Source organism: Ursus americanus, chromosome 7 (assembly GCF_024610735.1).
Source record: "Ursus americanus isolate L20-20 chromosome 7, mUrsAme1.1.p, whole genome shotgun sequence".
In the NCBI taxonomy this organism is placed as follows: domain Eukaryota; kingdom Metazoa; phylum Chordata; class Mammalia; order Carnivora; family Ursidae; genus Ursus; species Ursus americanus.
Genome location: NC_142133.1, coordinates 52,835,525 through 52,856,345, shown reverse-complemented (window position 1 = coordinate 52,856,345; position 20,821 = coordinate 52,835,525). Strand labels below are relative to the sequence as shown.

Sequence of the window (20,821 nt, the reverse complement as noted above, 5' to 3'; positions counted from 1 at the left end):
GTGCAGGAAAAGCAGGTCCCCGCCCTCGAGATGGTTATAATTTCCTTGGGAACGTAAGACCGACTCCCATGAAGCCTTGCCCAGGGCCAGCAATATGGATGGCCACCATATTTGTATTAGTAATATGGGGCTGCTAACATCTGCCTATTATTTGCATGAATCACAAAGCCTTAATCAAAACAGGTAAGAAAAAAATAAATCCATGCCATGTATTTCAAATATAGTAAAATACAATAAATATACAATAAATAACAATTTCTTCTGAGTGTATATTAAGTAGCATACCAGTGTGCAGTAGTAAAAAAGATGGGGTGAGATTCTTTTAATGGCCAAAATATCACATAAACTCAGAAATTAAGGAAAAGGAACGGTTTTGCTATTATTAGCCCAGCAATGGCAACGCCAAAGAAGTGTGGCTTCTCGAGGCTTTTCTCAAACCCCAGATGTGTATTGAGAATACGCTGCTGGGTGGGGCCCCTGGGTGGTTGAGTCAGTTAAGCTTCTGACCCTCGGTTTCAGCTCAGATCCTGATCTCAGGGTCGTGAGAGGCTCCAAGATCAGCACAGAGTCTGCTTAAGATTCTCTCTCTCCCTCAGGGCCTCCCCACCTCGTGCTTTCTCTCTCTAAAATAAATAAATAAATATATTTTAAAAAAAAAAAGCCGCTGGGCTAGATAGGTAGGTTTCTAGGGATCCAGGTTTTGGCCCTTATTCCTCCACAGTCATATCCTCTCTTGCCCTGATTGTCTACCTGTACTAATTAAGGTCTGAACTAGATGATGGCTAATATTCTTTTAATGAACATTTCTGTTCTTTGATAAACATATCCAGGTCCCATCCCTTCTCTACCTGCCTTCCACACTCCCATTAAATTACAGTGTACAACATTAAACTATTTGTGAATCTATGACTTTAATTTTTTGTGTTTATATACTGACTTCTTTATGGCAATTGGTGAGGAAAGCAAAATCTTAATTCATATTGCTAAAATTTAGCACTAAATCGTCATCAGTTTTATATTATCTAGTCCTAATAATCTACCCAGATTAATGTGGCATATTGTTCAATATTGGTATAAGAAGTTTTGGTGTAGCTGCAATTCAAAATGGTGAAGCTCAGATCAAACAATTACGTATTCATTGTTTTTAGCAGGCTTAAAACTGGCTTAGCTACATAGCAACCAAGACTAAGAAAATATTTAATTTCTCTTTTTATGATAATCCAATGACAACATCTAAGTATGACTTTGGTATAAAAAGGCTACATAAACATCCTTTCATCTGGTAAGTCTTATTAAACCCACGGGAAAAAATTAAGAGCAGAAAAGATAAATATGGGTTGTAATATCAAACTATTTCTATTATCATTTTTACGTTGGAAATATTCTTGTTTGGACATCTGAATGTTAGGACAATTATCACCTAGTAACAGCAATGAATTCGAGTAAAATGAACTCCAATAAAACGCTAACAATACAAGCTCTCCTCATTCTGAAATACTCTGTTGAGTCATTTCAGTAAAGACATAAAAGAAATCCAAAATGGAAAAAAAGAAAACATGCTCAAGTTTCCATGAAGCTGTATGATAAGGTGAATAATAGAAACAAAAATAAATCGGGGAATTGAGAAATATGCTGGAAAAGTTTTTCAAATACTATCCTTGCTTGGATCTAGCTCCATTATACAGTTTAAAATTTGGCCAAATTTTGAAAGTATTTGTTAAACAGTTCCTGCGTGTGACATATGTTTCCAGGATACTTCTGACATTGATATGAGAGATTATAAAACATTTAGAAATGAAAATGTTACTCTCCAACAAAAAACACTGTAACTTCCAAGCTTCTTCTGAATTCATAAGATGGAAAAACATTTGGAAAATAGTACCTTTCAGTTTTAAATGTTCAAATAATATACGTTAAAACAAACACAGAAAGTGTAATTGTTCAAGGCAAGGAGGAGACAAGCCTAAATAAAATAAGATCCTAAAATTTATTCTAGGAGTTATTACTTTTCCTTTGAAATGTCAATCCTAGTTACTCCATTATAAGGAAATTCTTTCATCCCTTCAGCTGGGAAGGATAATTTTTCCCCTACCAACATGATGACAGGACCGCTGCAGTGCTCACCCAGCAAGAAACGCACGATGAATGGGAGTAGCATCAACTCTTTCTATCAAACGAAGTGTAGGCAAGAATCGATTTGCAATGCGTTAATTGAGGAACTCAGCAGAGAGGCTTCTACTATATCTAGCTGATCTAAACTTGAGCTCATGATAACACTGCACGAAGCTATGGTAGATAAAAGTGATAGGTAGTGCCAAGAGAACAATCCCACTGACAACACAAACTCCTCCAAGAATTCTTCCAGGCATGGTGATAGGATACATATCTCCATAGCCAACTGTAGTCATAGAGATAATCACCCACCAGCAGGCAGCAGGGATGCTGGCGAAGTCCTTGTTGGATGTTTCCAGGTCCAACCCATGTTCAAGAAGCTGAGAAAGTGCACTAAAGATTGCCATGGCAACACAAATGAAGACGAGTAACATAACCATCTCTCGGTAACATCGTTTGAGAGTCAAACCAAGTGTCTGGAGACCAATGAAGTGACGGGCAAGCTTAATCACCCAAAAAATCCTCATCATTCTAAGCACCCTCAAGGTGACTCCAGCCCTCTGGAGTTGAGAGTTCTCGCCCGTAAACACTGTCATTAACACGGAGATGTAATACGGCGTGATTGCCAGTAAATCAATGATGTTCAGGGGTCTCTTGACAAACTCACACTTGTTTTTGGAGACGATGAACCTCACGATGCACTCTGCAGTGAACCAACCTATGCAGATAGCTTCAATTATCCTGTCAAGAGAACAAAAGAAGAATTGATCATTTTATTTTTAAGCATTTTAATAGCTCTTAGATATCTTCAGATAGTACTACACCGACAAACGACTTCAGTTACTTTTTCCAGAAAACATAAAGAACGGACACCATTACCAACATCATCAGACCCACCAGGACACAACAGAACAACAGATATTACAGTTCAAATGAAAATTGAACTTGATAAAGTTTCTATTTATATACTGCATGTAATACCACTATTTTTTTTTTTTTTTGGCCCGTCACTAATCTTTTAAAAACTGATCTCTTATTTGGGTTTTAAAATGACCTTTGAGGGGGCGCCTGGGTGGCTCAGTCGTTAAGCGGCTGCCTTTGGCTCAGGGCGTGATCCCAGAGTTCTGGGATCGAGCCCTGCATCGGGCTCCTTCGCTGGGAGCCTGCTTCTTCGTCTCCCACTCCCCTGCTTGTGTTCCCTCTCTCACTGGCTGTCTTTCTCTCTGCCAAATAAATAAATAAAATCTTTAAAAAAATAAAATAAAATAAAATAAAATAACCTGCGATGCAGCTAGCCACAATATGAAATGCTCCTTCCTCTGTGAGGACAGCGGTTCTCAACTGCGATGTCAGTTATAAGGTGGGTCAGAATGACTGTTCTGACAGACAGTGGACATACCCAAGTTTTCAGTGATTTATTTCTTGGTAAATAAAAGTGAAGTCAAGATCATTTCCTAACATGTTACCTTGCTTTCTTTTCTTGTGGGCTCGTGTGGGAAACACTGAGGCTGAGCCAGCTTTGGGGGTCTGGCAGGAGCACAAGTAGCCTCCCCGGGCCAGCGCCAGGTCATGACCATCCTCCTCACAAGGGTCACTGGGGAAAAAAGGCTGAGGACTCCTGCACTGGAGTGAAATAATCACTAGGTTCTTCCCCAAGGACCCAGCTGGTTGGTTTGTTTGTTTTCCATAGCTATTTTTATGCAACATGTATTTTAAAATATAAGGCCACACTTCACCTAGAGCAGTATTTACCAACCTTTCCACATCACTGCACGTGTGGAAAATAAGAATATTTACATAGCACACTGGCAGCAGGGGTAGTATTCTTGAAGTCGAGGACACCAGCCCAGGGGCTCTGGCTACCCTGGCCCTGGCCTGCACTCCCCAAGGCTGAGGAAATTAAATCGCAGCACACGGTTTGGGAAGCCTTGATATAAATAAAGCCTTGAATAAATAAACTGAACCATGTTCCCCTACTATAGGGTTGGCAGGGCTGTAAAGGTTAATTTTATTTATTTACTGAATAGGTAGTACATTCACATGGTTTAAATTTAAAAGGTGAAAAAAAGAGAGTATGGAAAGAAAATTCTCACTCTTGCCCCATTCCCCAGTTCCCGGGCCACAATCCCTTCAGAGGCTCGAGGGGAGAATCCACTCCTCGCCTCTTCCAGCTTCCGGTGGCTGTGGGCATTCTTTGGCTTGTCGCGGTATCACCCCACTCTGCCTCCTCCTCTTCTGTCACAGTGTCAAATCCCTCTGCTTCCTTCTTATGAGGATACATGTGATAGCATTTAGGGCCCACTGGGCTAAGCCAGGATAACCCCCCATCTCAAGATCCTTAATTTAATCACATCTGCAAAACCCCTTCTGCCATATAAGGACACCCGCTGGTTCCAGGGATTGGGACCTGCTATGTTTGGGGCAGAGGGGGGAGTGTTTTCCAGCCTACCACACAAAGTAACCACACCAAGTCAGCAGATGAAGTCACGGCTGCCCCCATTACTTCTCTGCTGTATTATCTGCTGCTCTGCTCACGAATCCCATTACCCCGTGGTTGGCAGCAGCTACCCTGTCCCCACCAGGCCATCAGTAAAAGCTGCTGCCATGATGGCCTCTTGGAATCTGGAGGCTTAGGAAAGTAGGCTGGTAAAGAAACTTGGTAGACCTAGAGAATAGGAAGCTGCATTTTTTTTTTCAATATATAGTTTTAACAAATAGAATACCACATACGACTTCTCCTTCTCCTTGGTAATGCTCATCAAATATTCCATAGGCTCCCCCATATTTCCAGCCCCCCTGCAGTTGCCTGCAGGGTCATACGACCCTGTCATACGACCAGTTCAGACCAATGAGCCAGAGCAAAATGACTCTATCACTTCTGGGCAAAAGCACAGAAGGGTGAATGCTAATTCTTTTCCCTGCCATGGCAACCTGGAAGGCATGGGTCCTAAATGGCTACAAGATGGTTGGGGCCCCTATCAGCCCAAGCCCGGAGTGTCTGTGTGGAGAAAGACAGACATTCCCCACCCTGACTCAGATCGGACAGGATACGTGAGCAACAAATACATCTTTGTTGTATTAAGCCGCTGAGATCTCTAAATTGGATGCTGTCCTAGGTGATCAACTGGTAAATACAGTAAGCAGTGCGACGCACACTCAACAGCGTTTGCAGCAGCACGCGGTGGTGACGGTCATCATTTTCTTAGACTGGCTGTGGTTACAATGCACCAGTTCTCCAGCTAGAGTGTCGCGTCTCCTCCCCAGCCAGGCGGAGCGAGAGCACCGCACCCAGCCGTGCCCAAGGCTGCTGCCGCCCCTGCTCCAGAGGGGCCTGTCGGGCGGCGCGCTCGCACGGATCTTGTAAGGGCTCTCCCAGCAATAGAACCCGAAGATTCTACTAAATTAAGAAGAGCAAAAAGTCTAATGGTGCCAAAAATACCAGAACATGTTCTAATTATTTCCATCAGCAGCCAAAGTTGTTCAGATTAAAAAAGAGGAAATCCAAATGGTGCAGAGTAATCCCTCGGTAAGGGAATTTCGAAGAGGTAAACTCCTCGGTAATGAGGCCCTCCGGGCTCTTCCTGCCCACCCCCCCCAAGTCAGATGTGGTTCATCCAGAATTCCATGCCAAAGGGATGAATCAGTGAGACACCCCAGGCATCCCTCTTTCACCTAGGACTATGCCAAAGCAGTCTCCAACAACAAACACGACGGAGCCTGCCAAAACGCCCCATGTTTCCAAATGGCACTCTCGCCAAAGCCACCACCGACAACTGCTACAGAACCAAGGACTGTTTTACTCAGGGCTGCAGCCAACAGTTGGGTGCTCCCCGAGGTTACTTCTACCAAAAACAAACAGGAAAATAGAGCTCAAGGAGATACTGAGGGACACCATATTCCTTGGCAGCCCATTCTGATTTCTTTCGAGGCCCAAACACAGAAGTTCATGAATTCATGGCTAATAAAAATAGCTACCACTTATTGAAGCCTTTCCGTTGGGCACTGTGTGAAGCACTTTTCAGACACCACTTCATTTAGTCCTTTTCCAGAACCCGATGAAGTGTGTATTTCCCCTCATATCCCCATTTTCCAGATGATGGAACTGAGGCTAGAAAGTTAAACATCTTTGCCAAGGTCACACAACTGAGAGGCTGCGGTGGCACACGTAATGAAACCCGGGTCTCTTGGGCTTTGAAGCTCTACGGAATATCTGAAAATGCTGAGGATTTTTATGGCGATGTTCGCCGTGAATATTAAGTGATATATGTCAATCTTCCGGTCTCCATGGTTTATGTGTTAGAGCAGCATTTTTCAAACTGTCAGTTCTTAACCCATTAGTGGATCAAAACTGACATTTTTTCCAGAAATTGGAACAGAAAATATCAGAGTGCAAAGTATAGTTTTATGAAACTTTGTTTCAGTTACATATTATTGTACCCTGGGGTAAGGAATAAAACATGCCCCTTTCTGTAGGTACCGGGGAACCACCACAATCGCTGGCTACCACCGGTCACTCGACGGGTCCCTTGTGGTAGAAGGCACATCTGGGAATGACTCAGAGGTTTACAGAGGCTCCAAAGGGGTAGCAGATGCCTTTAGTACTAACCAGTTCTACCCTTCACCCTCCCACCCTGACAAAGGCTAGACAAAACATAAGAGGCCAGTTCCTATGCTATGTGAGGTAAAGGTAAGTCTCCCTCTGTGTACTATCTTCTCATCTTTCTTCATCAACATTTTTTATGAAAAATTTCAAACAGGGAGCAAATTCATTTACATTTATATTTTATACTTGTTTATCACCTATTCACCTCTCTATCCATCTAGGAATCTTTTTTTTTTTTTTTTAAGATTTTATTTATTTATTTGACAGAGATGGAGACAGCCAGCGAGAGAGGGAACACAAGCAGGGGGAGTGGGAGAGGAAGAAGCAGGCTCATAGCGGAGGAGCCTGATGTGGGGCTCGATCCCAGAACGCCGGGATCATGCCCTGAGCCAGAGGCAGACGCTTAACGACTGCGTCACCCAGGCGCCCCAGGAATCTTTTTTTTTAAAGAGGGAAGTACACTTCCCTCTAAAAACTTCAAAATGCATATCATTGACTAGAGTTTAACATTTGTTTCATTTTTTTCTATTTTTTAAAGATTTTATTTATTCATTTTTAGAGAAAAAGAGAGATAGCCCGCACGCACGGGGGGAGGGGTAGAGCACAGAGTCCAGCGCAGGACTCGATCTCACAACTCTGAGATCATGACCTGAGCCAAAACCAAGAGTCGGATGCTTAACGGACTGAGCCACCCAGGTGCCCCAATCCATCTTTTTTTTTTTTTTTTTTTTTTAAAGAACAAAGTGCGGGGCAGTTCCCCGCCTTATTTTTGTTACAGCCTTCTCTCACTTCCCAGACACATCAGACAATTAGCAGGTGCTCTACAGATGTCTGTCCAGTACAGTGTAAATGGCTTTGATAGAACTCAAGGGCCCAGGATGGCCACTCCACAGCCACAGGAAGCTTTTCAGTTCTCCTCAGCCTTCAAGGGATTACCAAAGCACACCATCAAAAAGGGCGTTGAATTCAGTTGGTCCCTTTTCTTTTTTTTTTTAAGGTTTTATTTATCTGAGAGAGAGAGAGCATGAGAGGGGAGAGGGTCAGAGGGAGACCAGACTCCCTGCTGAGCAGGGAGCCCGATGCAGGACGCCATCCTGGGACTCCAGGATCATGACCTGAGCCAAAGGCAAACACTTAACCAACTGAGCCACCCAGGCACCCCAGACCCTTTTCTTACACCACATACAAAAATTAACTCAAAATGGATTACAGACTTCAAACTATAAAATTCCTCAAAGAAAACATAGGGAAAAAACGTTATGACATTGGACTTGGCAGTGATTTCTTGGATATGACACCAAAAGTACAGACACCAAAAGCAAAAATAGACAAATGGGACTACATCAAACTGAAACACTTTTGTGCATCGAAGGGTACAATCTCTGAGCAGAGTGAAAAGGCAGCCTACAGGGGCCCCTGGGTGTCCCAGTTGGTTGATCCACCAATTCTTGGTTTCAGCTCGGACCTGACCTCAGGGCTGTGAGATCGAGCTCTGCATTGGGCTCCACGCTAAGCACAGAGTCTGCTTGTGTTTCTCTCTCCCTCTTGTTTTGCCCTTCCCACTCATGCACTCTCTCTCTCTACAATAAATAAATAAATCTTCTAAAAAAGTTTTAAATGGTCAAAATGGTAAATTTTATGTTTTTTTTTTAATCAGAAAAGGCAATCTACAGAAAGGGGGAAGTTATGTGCAAATCATACATCTGATAAAGGGTCAACATCCAAGATATATGAAGAATTCCTAAAATTCAACAAAAAAAATCAAATAACCTAATTTAAAAATTAGCAAAGGGCTTGATAGACATTTCTCAAAAATGATATACCATGGCCAACAAGCGTATGAAAAGACGTTCAACATCACTAATCATCTGAGAAATGCAAATCAAAACCATGAGGAGGTATCCTCATACCTATTAGGAAGACTACTATTAAAAAACAAAAAATAACAAGTGTTGGCGGGGCATGGTGAAAGGGGACCCTTTGGGCACCACTGGTCGGATTACAAAATGGTGCAGCCACTAAGGAAATCATTATGGGGGCTCCTCAAAAAAATTAAAAATAGAACTACCATATGATCCAGCAATCTTGCTTCAGGGTACCTATCCAAAGAATTGAAAGCAGGGTCTAGAAGTGATATTTGCACACCTGTGTTCATAGCAGCACTATTCACAATAACCAAGAGATGGAAGCAACGCAAATGTCCATCAACAATGAATGGATAAACAAATGTGGTATATACATACGACGGAGTATTATTCAGCCTTACAAAGGAAGGAAATCTGTCATATGCTACAAAATGGATGAAGCTTGAGGACATTACACTAAGTGAAATAATCCAGCCACAAAAAGACAAATACTGTACAATTTCACTTTTACGAGATAATCTCAAGTAGTCAAAGTCATAGAACTATAAAGTAGAACGGTGATTACCAGTATCTAGTAGGGGAGGAGAAAGAGGAGTTGTTGTTTAACAGGCCTAGAGTTTCAGACTCGCAGGATGAAAATGGTCTGGAGATCCATTCATAACAATGCGAATATACCTATAATGTTACTGAAGTGTACACTTAAAAATGGTTAAAATGGGGGGCGCCTGCATGGCACAGTCGGCCGAAACTCTGACTCTTGGTTTTGGCTCGGGTCGTGATCTCTGGGTCTAGGGATCCAGCCCTAGGTTGGGCGGGCTCCACGCTTAGCACGGGGTCTGCTTGAGATTCTCTCTCCCACTCATGAGCTCTCTCTCTCGCTCTATAATAAATAAATAAATCTTTAAAACAATTTTAAATGGTTAACATGGTAAATTTTATGGGGTTTTTTTAAAAATCAGAATAAAAAAAAAATAAGGCTGTGGTGGGACTCAAATCCACCAGAGACTGGAGCCTTAATCTAGAGCCTCAGATCACTGGGCCATGCAGGCACAAGGAAAAAAAAATGGTGCTGACCCCATCATTAATTAACTTAGTGACGTATCCTGCCTTACCTCAAAAGGATTTAAGTTTGATTGTTCCTGGGATTTGCACCGACCAGAACCTGATTCAAATTTGATACAACAGGGACAATGAAGAAAATAAAAATATAAAAGCGGTCAAAGACTGAATATTTTTACTGGATAATTGATTTGATGAAGCTAAACGAATATACGAACATACAGCAGAACAGAGAACCATCTGAAATAGTTATTACATGCGAGTTACAAATTTTATACACATATATGCATATATATGTATGTGTATATATGTAATTATAACAAAACTATATTAAAAATAAGTACAATATCACAATGTATAAGAATATAACATAGGGGCATCTGGGTAACTCAGTCGGTTAAGGGTCCAACTCTTTTTTTTTTTTTTTTTTAAAGATTTTATTTATTTATTCGACAGAGATAGCCAGAGAGAGAGAGGGAACACAAGCAGGGGGAGTGGGAGAGAAAGAAGCAGGCTCATAGCAGAAGAGCCTGATGTGGGGCTCGATCCCATAACGCCAGGATCACGCCCTGAGCTGAAGGCAGACGCTCAACCGCTGTGCCACCCAGGCACCCCAAGGGTCCAACTCTTGATTTGGCTCAGGTCACGATTTCAGGGGCATGAGATCGAGCCCCACATGGGGATCCACATTGGGCCTGGAGCCTGCTTAATATTCTCTCTCCCTCTCCTTTTGCCCTTTCCCACCCCCTTCCTCTCCAAAAAAAAATTGTTTTAAATAACAATAAAATGAAGTGAAAAAGAGTATGACATAAGAAAATACTATATTAATTCAAATCCCAGTAACTATTTCCTATGAAATTGTCTTTAAAATTTGTTTTCTATTCTATTTCTTCCAGTTTTGTTGTGATGTGATTGATACAGAACATTGTATTAGTTTTAGACATACAACACAATGATTTGGTATATACTGTGACTGCCACAATAAGTTTAGTTAACATTCATCACTTCACATAGTTACAAATATTTTTTCTTGTGATGAGAACTTTTAAGACCTACTTATTACCAACTTTCAAATATACAATATAGTATCCTTGACTATAATCACCATGCTGTACCTTACAACCCCACAGAACCAGTGACCTTGTAACCGGAAGTTTGTACCTTTTGACACCTTCATCCACAAATCTCCCATCCCTGAGCCCCTCCTCTGACCATCAAACTGTTCTATCTATGAGTTTGGTTCTTTTTCGATTCCATATGTAAGTAAGATTATACAGTATTTAGCTTTCTTTGTCTGACCTATTTCACTTAGCAAAATGCCCTCCAGGTCCATTCACATTCTCATAAATGGCAAGATTTCCTTCTTTTTATGGATGAATAATATTCCATTATATATACGCCACATTCTCCTTATTCACTCATCCGTCAATGGACACTTACATGGCTTCCAACTCTTGGCTATTGTAAATAATGCTGCAACAAACATGGAAGTACAGGTATATTTTTTACATAATAGCTTCAAATTATCTTTAAATTGGAACAGGATTTTAGAAATCAACTTTACTGTTTTGGTGGGGAAAGAGGGGGAAAGAGGAAATGTAAGTTTCTTAAAGACAAATATGTGTGTGTGCGTGCACACATGTGTGTGTAAAGATAATAGACTGCGATAATGTTTTACCCAAAATAAAAATACCATGTCCTTCTTTTGTACATAAAACTATAGAGCACAGGGAGGAAGACAGGAGAATCTTGAGAGGCAGGCCACCCCTTTCTGCTAGTAACTCACTGCGGAACTTTGGATAAGCTATTTAATCTCTCCTCCTGAATTTTTTTCATCGGTTAAACGGTGACAATAGAACTTATCTCTCAGGTCGTCATAAGAATTAAATGAAATAATATAAAATAATAGTAAGCGCTCAACAGATTGCAGCTATAATTGTTGTTACACACCATTTCTGGGCTCACAGTCCTCCCTTCCCACTCAAAAGGAGATCAGTTCAGTGCCTTCCTGAGTAGAAACAGAAGGCAAGGATGAATGCTCCAGCCTTCCGTTCTTTCTTCTTTCAAGAATTCTGCCTGTATTCTCTTATACACTGCTGGCTGCAGCATAAATTGGTAAAACCATTCAAAAGAGTAATCGGCAGGATGTATCAAGCTTGATACTGCACATGAGACCCACTGCAAGAATTTATATCACGCACTTACCCTCATATTCACACAAGAACTGTACAATGAGATCCACTGCTTGTAATAAGCAAGGATTAAAAAAGATAGAGATTTCTCTATCTATAGAGATTGATTTTATAAATATATTTCCCAAAGTTATTAGGTTGAATCATATGAAATTGATATCAGCAACTTTAAGACTCTACCTTATACTATGTGGGCAAGGAAAGGAATAAGGTGCATTACCGTGTTTTGACGTGCAACATTCTTCGAGACGTACAGGTGCAGAACAGTACATAAATTATGCTATGATTGTGTAAATGTGTGTGTGCACACACGTGTTCTGGAAGAATATTCAAGAAACCGTCAACACCTCTAGGGAGGGAGCCTGATGCAGGCTCCCATCCTGATGCAGGATGGAAACTCACTTTTTACTTCATTCCCTTTTGTACCGTTAAATGCTTTACTGTGTGTGTGTATTATTTGCCCAATTTAATAACAAATTTAAGAAAAAGTAAAAAGTATGCCCAAATAGAAGAGCAATCACCATGATGGAGTTGTCAGTAGCCTGAATCGACCAGCACGACCCCAGGAATGCCACAAAAGGAAAAGTCACACCTTTCCTACCCCCAGCGTTCAGGCCTAAATGTACAAGGCATTTCCAATCACATTTCTAACAGGCACATACACGGTAGAATAAAACTTTCCAACACACTGCACATCAACAGCACCACATTACCTAGTGTCTTTTATGTCCTTACAAGTTTTCTCCATAACAGTAAGTTGAATGGGAAAAATAGCAGCATTTTAAAAACAAATCTTGATTTTTCTCATGCACTTTAATCACCTTCAAAAAAAAATCTATATCATTCACATCTTTTTATCTTCCAGCCTAGATCAATAATGAGAATACAGATTATGGGGCGCCTGGGTGGCACAGCAGTTGAGCGTCTGCCTTCGGCTCAGGGCGTGATCCCGGCGTTATGGGATCGAGCCCCGCATCAGGCTCCTCCGCTAGGAGCCTGCTTCTTCCTCTCCCACTCCCCCTGCTTGTGTTCCCTCTCTCGCTGGCTGTCTCTATCTCTGTCAAATAAATAAATAAAATCTTAAAAAAAAAAAAAAAAAAGAGAATACAGATTATGTACCCATTCAAGTACCAAGCAACTTTCTCTAAATTTACATGTATTAATTCATTTAATTTTCACAACTAAATGCAATAGGTTCTGTTACTTTCACCACTTAAGATGGAGGAAACTGAAGTAAAGACAAGTCATTTGCTCACACTCCACAGCTCACAAATGGCAGATTAATAATACATACTCATTGGTTATGGACTACACTGATTCCTGGCCGGGATTTATGTATTTTCTTATCGCTGTACTCAATGTATACTTGTTATTTCTTTTTTAAGATTTTATTTATTTACTTATTTATTTGAGAGAAAAAGAGAGAGAGAGCACAGAGAGAGAGTGAGGGAGAGGCAGACTCCCCACGGAGCACGGAGCCCAACGTGGGGCTCGATCCTAGGACCCTGGGATCATGACCTGAGCCAAAGGCAGACGCTTAACTGACTGAGCCACCCAGGTGCCCCTTATACCTGTTATTTTATGTTCCCCACTTGAAACTATTGTGTTTACTCATGCCTGTGTTTGGATGGCCATTTCTTTAGAAACTGGCAGGAGTAGGAGAGTGACAAATAGAAAGGCTACTGGGAGTTGAGGACTGGCTATGCAGAACTGGGCTCCCTACTTGGGAGTTTTTAAGAGGCTGCTGTAATTCTGCTGGATCTCTTCCCCTCTAACCACATGCGCGGGGCTGCCCTTGCTCCTTTACTCCCCGCGCCGCAGACAGGAGCACACGGCTCTCTCCCCGCCTGAGTAAAACGGGGCAGCAGGTGGACCTCACTGCACAGCACAGTTTCTGTCATCTCTCCGCCCTGTTTTAGCAACGCAGGCACCAGATCCACGTTCTCTCCTCATAGATAAAGAGGGACCAGTGACTTTCTACAAAGGAACAACCACGTTCCCGACCGTACATCCAAGACCACAACGCCTGCTCTGCTAGGACTCTACTCCTCATATGTAAATCTCCATCAAACATCAAAGTGTGTTTCCCCGAAAAATCACAGGCAATTACTACGAATAACACTTACCTTCTCCTTTAGGCATAATAATCAGTTACATTTTCAACCCAAATACATGAATTAAGAGCGCGGTGTAGAATCTGAGGTAGTATGTATCTTGCTAGGAAATCCGTCCTGCTGGTGTGACTTAATAGAGATGGATTATAAAACCTAAGAAATGGTTATAATACTTTGGCAATGTGGCCGTGTGTGTATGCGCGAGCTTAATTTTTGAGATGAAGATTTGAGACGCACTCAACATACGAAGAAGACAGAATGGTATTATGAACCCCCAAGTACCCAGGCCTATCAACCATCAGCTCATAGCTAATTCCTCCATATACACACCCACATCCCACATCCCTTATCATTTTGAAATAAGTCCCAGGTGTGAGCATGTATCTCGGAACCCTTTCTCGTCCTCTCTGCCTGGTGGGTCAACCAAATGTTCATGAAGAGAGTCAGGAAATGTCCACAGCTTTGGTCTGAGTCTCCTAAGACAGGTCAGTACTAGCCAGGGCAAGCCAATGTTCTGGAGTAAGGATGGGATGACAATCTATTACTTGGCTGTGGTTCGAAGCCCATGGAGCACATTAATTCATTCATCATGCAATAAGGCTAATGAGTGCCTACTGTATACCAATGTTCTGGAGTAAGGATGGGATGACAATCTATTACTTGGCTGTGGTTCGAAGCCCATGGAGCACATTAATTCATTCATCATGCAATAAGGCTAATGAGTGCCTACTGTATACCAGACTCTACAGAGCCACTGAGGTCTAGAAAAATGAATTATAGATAGCACTTATAGTTATGTACGATGTTATCACTGGAGGAAGCTGGCGGAAGGGTACTCTCTACACTATTTCTGCAACCTCTTGAGAATATAAAATTACCTCAAAATAGAGTTTTTTTTAAAGATACAATTTTGGGGACACCTGGTGGGCTCAGTCAGTAGTCAGTTGAGCACATGACTCTTGACCTCAGGCTCACGAGTTAAAATCCCACTTTGGGCACAGAGATTACTTTAAAAAAAAAGATACAATTTCAAGTTTCAAGCTTCTGGGTTTGTGAACACATGGAGATTTGGGGAGAATGGTGCACCTGGAGAGGGCATGGAAGCTCCACACCCTTTCTCCATACCTTGCCCTACGTATTTCTTCGTCTGACTGTTGATTTGTAGCCTTCATTACATCCTTTAAAAAACTGGTAAATGGAAGAAGGAGGAGGGGGAGGAGAAGGGCAGACTATAACCTAGCCCCTCCCCCAAATTTAAAACTTAGTGACAAGGTAAGACATACCCTCTCCAACAATGATCCTACCCATATACACACAAATATAAAGTGTAGAAAGGGACGAATGCTGTGATCAACATACATGAAGTCAGGAGAAGATAAGTTTTCCTTCACCTAGGGGATTATGGAAGGCTTCTTTGAAAAAGTGGCAATTTAATTTGTCATGGCAAGACCAGAACAAGCAAAGGCAGGAAAGTATTGGGTAAATTTGGACATGTGAAAGCAGCTACATTTAAGAAGCTTTTTTAAAAAAGATTTTATTTATTTATCTGAGAGAGCAAGTGACAGAGAAAGCACGAGTGGGGTAAGGGACAGAGGGAGAGGTTCAAGAAGCAAGCTCCCTGCTGAGCAGGAAGCCCAACACAGGATCCCAGGATCCTGGGATCATGACCTGAGCCAAGGGCAGACACTTAACCATCTGAGCCACCCGGGTGCCCCGAGAAGCTTTTTAAAAAAAAAAGCCTAATGGAGGCAGCAGGTGACAAAGATGGAAGTTTATTTGATGGCAATGATCACGGGTGCTGTTTATTAAAATGACTAGGAGGTTGGTGCTTTAAATATACCATGTCCTATTTATAGGTACATATGTACTCAGGAATGGAGCCAAGTGATCAAATCATTAACAGCGGTTATCCCAAGAGAATGAGGGAGATTGGCAGATAGAGGACTATAAGGGTAGGAATCCATTTCTTACCATAAACATCTATGAATAATTAAATTTTTCACAACTGGAATGTATTTAATTATTAACCATGTGATTTTCAAAAATAACTTCGAAGTATATATTGTTACGATTCTTCAGAGCCCATAAGTTGGTCATTACTATTGCATTATCCCTGTTTTATTTTATATTTGAGGAAACAAGCTCCATGCTAAGTTGGTGGCTAGCTAGGGTGCTGAGTCTACAGCGTGGGCATTTCTGCTAGAGGAGAGACTGAAAACAGGAGGTCTGGTTAGAGGATCACAAAATATTCAAAAGCAAAAATAAAGGCCAGAACTAAACAGTGACAGTAGGAAAAGGAGCAGAGGGGCCAAGTCAGAAAAAGCACAGCAGAAAAGCATCGTGGTGCTCAGAGAACAGGGGCCTCACTTGGCTGCAAGGTGAGATGTGCAGTGGGAAGAGGGGGTGACTGGGCCGGGTGTGTACACAGAAGCCTTACAGTGAAGCCTGTGATCATGAAAGTCAGGTTGCGGCAAAGGGAACCCATTAAAGATTTGGCAACAGGTGGATTCATTCATTTAATAAGCATTTCTTAAGAGGTTCCTATGTGCCGGGCATGCTGCCAGACCCCCGAGCTGGGAAGAGGCCAAGTGGACTGTGGGAATATGCATCGGGCAGGAGTTGATGGGATGGTTGGAGGGTGCGAACACTCAGGAGGCTATGACACAGGCAAGACAAATGGAAGGCCCAAACTAGCGGGAGATGACAGGAATGAAACGAAATGAAATGACGGGAGATAGATGCCAGAAGCCTTCAGCAGAACCCTGCCACTGGCTGGCTATGACGGGTAGAGAGTCCAGGTACAAGAATATGAGCAGACGCCCAGCACTCGGCAGACATTCATCACTGTCCCAGACCTCCCGGAGAGATGGATGAAACCAGGCTGTCCCTAAACCGAAAGGCAAGTGAAGAAAGGGAAACCACCCAGAAAAATCTTACTACAAGAGACAGCCACTCTGAACCACCTTCTTCATTTTCTTAACAGATGGAAAGACAGAAATCATCTTTCTAAAACGAAATTATGTAAAGAATTTTATCAACATCTTGGGGCACTTGGGTGGCTGTCAGTTAAGCATCCGACTCTTGATTTCAGCTCAGGTCATGATCTCAGGATCCTGGGATCCAGCCCACGATGGCTCTGTGCTTAGTGGAAGTCTGCTTGATCCTCTCCCTCTCCCTCTGCTTCTGCCCCACCCCCCACTCATGCTTTCTCTCTCTCTCTCAAATAATCTTAAAAAAAAAAAAAAGAATTTCATCAACATCTTGCTTCAGTGCTCATGTTCATTACTTTCTCTTTTTTTTTTTTTTTAAAGATTTTATTTATTTATTTGACAGAGATAGAGACAGCCAGCGAGAGAGGGAACACAAGCAGGGGGAGTGGGAGAGGAAGAAGCAGGCCCATAGCGGAGGAGCCTGATGTGGGACTCGATCCCAGAACGCCGGGATCACGCCCTGAGCCGAAGGCAGACGCTTAACCGCTGTGCCACCCAGGCGCCCCTTTACTTTCTCTTTTTTAACATTTTATTTACCTATTTTAGAGAGAGTGTGTTAGCAGCGGGAGGGGTAGAGGGAGAGTGAGAGAGAGAATCTCAAGCAGACTCCCTGCAAGCTCCCCCAAGGTGGGATCTCATGACCCTGAGATCATGACCTGAGCCGAAACCAAGAGTCCAATGCTCAACCAACCCAGGCGCCACATGTTCATTACCTTCTAATTGAGAACCTTGGCTCTGGGGTGACTGTGAAGAAACCATCATGCATTGTGGTATGAGCTGAGGCTCTCAAAGTCAGGGGTAGCTTCTCTTCCTCAGCTGTTAAGGAACGTGTTTTTAGAAGACTACCATGTTCTTAGTGGACATACACATACGAGTGAAGAGACCCAAAATACGTGGCTCCGAGTCTCATTACTAAAAAACTTCCAGGAGATGAGAGCAACAGAAATCCGGACCCATCAGCACCTGCCCTCCCAGGCCACCTGATTCTCCACTCCAGGTGGGTCCCCCTTCATCTAGCAGCCACAATGATTTCTCCCAGTGCTTTAACCAAAACCCCAAACAGACACAAGTCCATCTAAATACTACAAGAAAATCAATCTCGCCAAAAGAATTAATCTGTTCTGCTCCCATTCCATATATAATGACCCAGATGAGTTCTACTCCCTTTTTATTTAATTGGCAATTCATTAGTAGAAGAATTAAGAAACAAGAAGTGATATCAGGAGGCCATCCTCTTCTTCAGACAAGAACATCTTATAAAAACTGATACCAATTCTTTATTTAATAGCATTTTATCATTTTGATGTCAAAAAGTTTTTACCTAAAAAGCCACTCAAAATGAATTTCAAAAGAATGATATTTCAAAAGAGAGGTATTTCATGTTAATACCATTATTTACTTTTTTCTGACCACAGGTAAATAATAGGTCCATAACTCAAGCTGAGTTATTTTTGCTTAGTTACCGTGTACCAGGTTCTCACATGCAAACATCAGGGCATCAATGATACTTCGTCACACAAAGCTTCCAACATACACATACAAACAAAAGTTGATTTCTGTCCGTCAAACCAATTGTAGGGCTATTTTAATATATGCACAAGTTAGGGGCATCTGGCTGGCCCAGTCAGGAGAGCATGGGACTCTAGACCTCCAGGTTGTAAGTTTGAGCCCCACGTTCGATGTAGAGATTACTTTAAAAAAATAAATAAAATCTTAAAAAAAAAATGCACAAGTTAGGTCTTATTGGAACAACAAGCTAACTATCTTATTCTATAGTTAAGAATACAAAACATTTGCAGCACTAAAAGCAGCAATGTTCAACTCCCAGTAATGAGTTACTGACTCCCAACTATCATCAGATAAAAGCTGAATTCATGATCACACCATACAAGGCTCCAGATCATGCCACTCACCGCCTTGCACCATCTGTTCCAAGCAATGTGAAACATTCTCATGCCTCTTCTTTGCACATCTAACCCCCCCACCATCTTGGCTAACAGCAACCAGGCCTTTGAGTCTGAGCTCCAGTATCACCACCCTTGGAGAGCTTTGCGTTCAGTTCCCAGAATGACTGCATTTCTCCCATGTCCCTGAAACAGCCAGTGCTTACCTCTAGCATAGCACATATCACACTGTGATGTGATTGTACATTTATCTATGTTTCTCCAGCAAAAGGGCAGTGGGGGCTGTGTCTGTCTTTTAAAAAAAATCACTATGGTGCCTAATTGTGAGGTATTCAGTAAATGTTGTTTGAATAAACAAAAGGTACAATAAATTTCATCATTAGTGAGTTCAGCTGCTTTATGAGGCTCACGAAATATTTAGGACAAAAGGATATATTTGTTGTGATGATTTAAAAAAAAAAAGGCAAAACAAAGATGGGGTGCCTGGCTGGCTCAGCTGGCATGAGACTCTTGCTTTTGGGGTTGTGTGAGCCCCATGCTGGGTGTGGAGATTACTTAAAATATTTTTTTTTAAAGATTTTATTTATTTACTCGACAGAGATAGAGATAGCCAGCGAGAGAGGGAACACAAGCAGGGGGAGTGGGAGAGGAAGAAGCAGGATCATAGTGGAGGAGCCTGATGTGGAGCTCGATCCCAGAGCACCGGGATCACGCCCTGAGCCGAAGGCAGCCGCTTAACCGCTGTGCCACCCAGGCGCCCCTAAAATATTTTTTAATTAAATAAATAAATAAAAATAAAAAACCAAAGATAATGTATTACAATCCTTACTGCATATTACACACAAAAATTAATGAGATGGAGTGTAAAAGCTAAAATGATAAAGATTTTATAAGAAAAACACAGGAATCATCTTTGTGATTTGGCAGTGGGCAAACTTTCGTATGCAGGACGCACAAAGTAGTTATCATAAAAAAAATACTGACAAGTTAGATTTCATCAAAATTAAAAATGTTGGTACATTAGTCCCTCCTTATCCATGGGGGTATATTCCAAGACCCCCAGTGGATGCCTGAAACCACAGACAGTACCTAACCCTATGTATACTATGTTTTTTCCTATACATACATACCTCTGAGAAAGTTTAATTTACAAATCAGGCACGGTAAGAGATTAACAACAATAACTAATAATAAAACAATTTTAACAATATACTGTAATAACAGTTATGTGATTGGGGTTTCTCACCCCCTTTCTGTCTCAACATATTTTACTGCACCGCTCTCACCCTTCTTCTTGTGACGATATGAGGTGATAAAAGGCCTGTTTGACGAGATGAAATGAGATGCATGATGTAGGCACTTGAGAGTGTTAGGCTACTATCCAAGCACCTTCTGATGTCAGGAGGAGGATCATCTACTTTTGGACCGTGGTTGCTTCTGGGTAACTGAAACCATGGGAAGCAAAACTGCAGACTTGGCCGGGAGAAGGGGGAGGCTACTGCACAACAAAAGACATCACTAAGGAAATGATTAGGAAAGCCAGAGACTAGAGGAAAATACATACAAAACATTTATCTGACAAAGGACTGGTATCCAGGATGCGTAAAGAACTCCTATAACTCGATAATAAGGACAAAAAGACCAATTAAAAAAAAAGGGGGGCTGGGGGCACCTGCGTGGCTCATTTGGTTGAGTCTCTGCCTGTAGCTTAGGTCATGATCCCAGGGTCTTGGGATCAAGCCCCGCATCAGGCTCCCAGCTCAGCAGAGCCTGCTTCTCCCTCTCCCTCTGCGGCTCTCCCTGCTTGTGCTCTGTCAAATAAACAAACTTAAAAAAAAAAAAAATAGGCCAAGTATTTGAACACTTCACATAATAAAATATATAAATGGCCAAAAGCACATAAAAAGATGATCAATATTCTCATCATCAGGAAAATGAAAATGAAAACCACAATGAGATATTACTATTCACAACAGAATAAC

At 41.9% G+C, this 20,821-nt stretch overlaps 1 protein-coding gene across 1 annotated transcript in view; it reads right to left on the bottom strand.

Moving 5' to 3' along the window:
* Positions 1-655: 655 nt before the first annotated feature.
* The window catches only part of KCNG3 (potassium voltage-gated channel modifier subfamily G member 3), a 42,142-nt gene continuing 21,976 nt past the window's right edge, over positions 656-20,821 (bottom strand). The window contains exon 2 of the mRNA XM_045809001.2: positions 656-2,853. Within this exon, the coding sequence (XP_045664957.1) occupies positions 2,208-2,853 (646 nt within the window). The 3' untranslated portion in view covers positions 656-2,207. The remainder of the gene's footprint in view (positions 2,854-20,821) is intronic.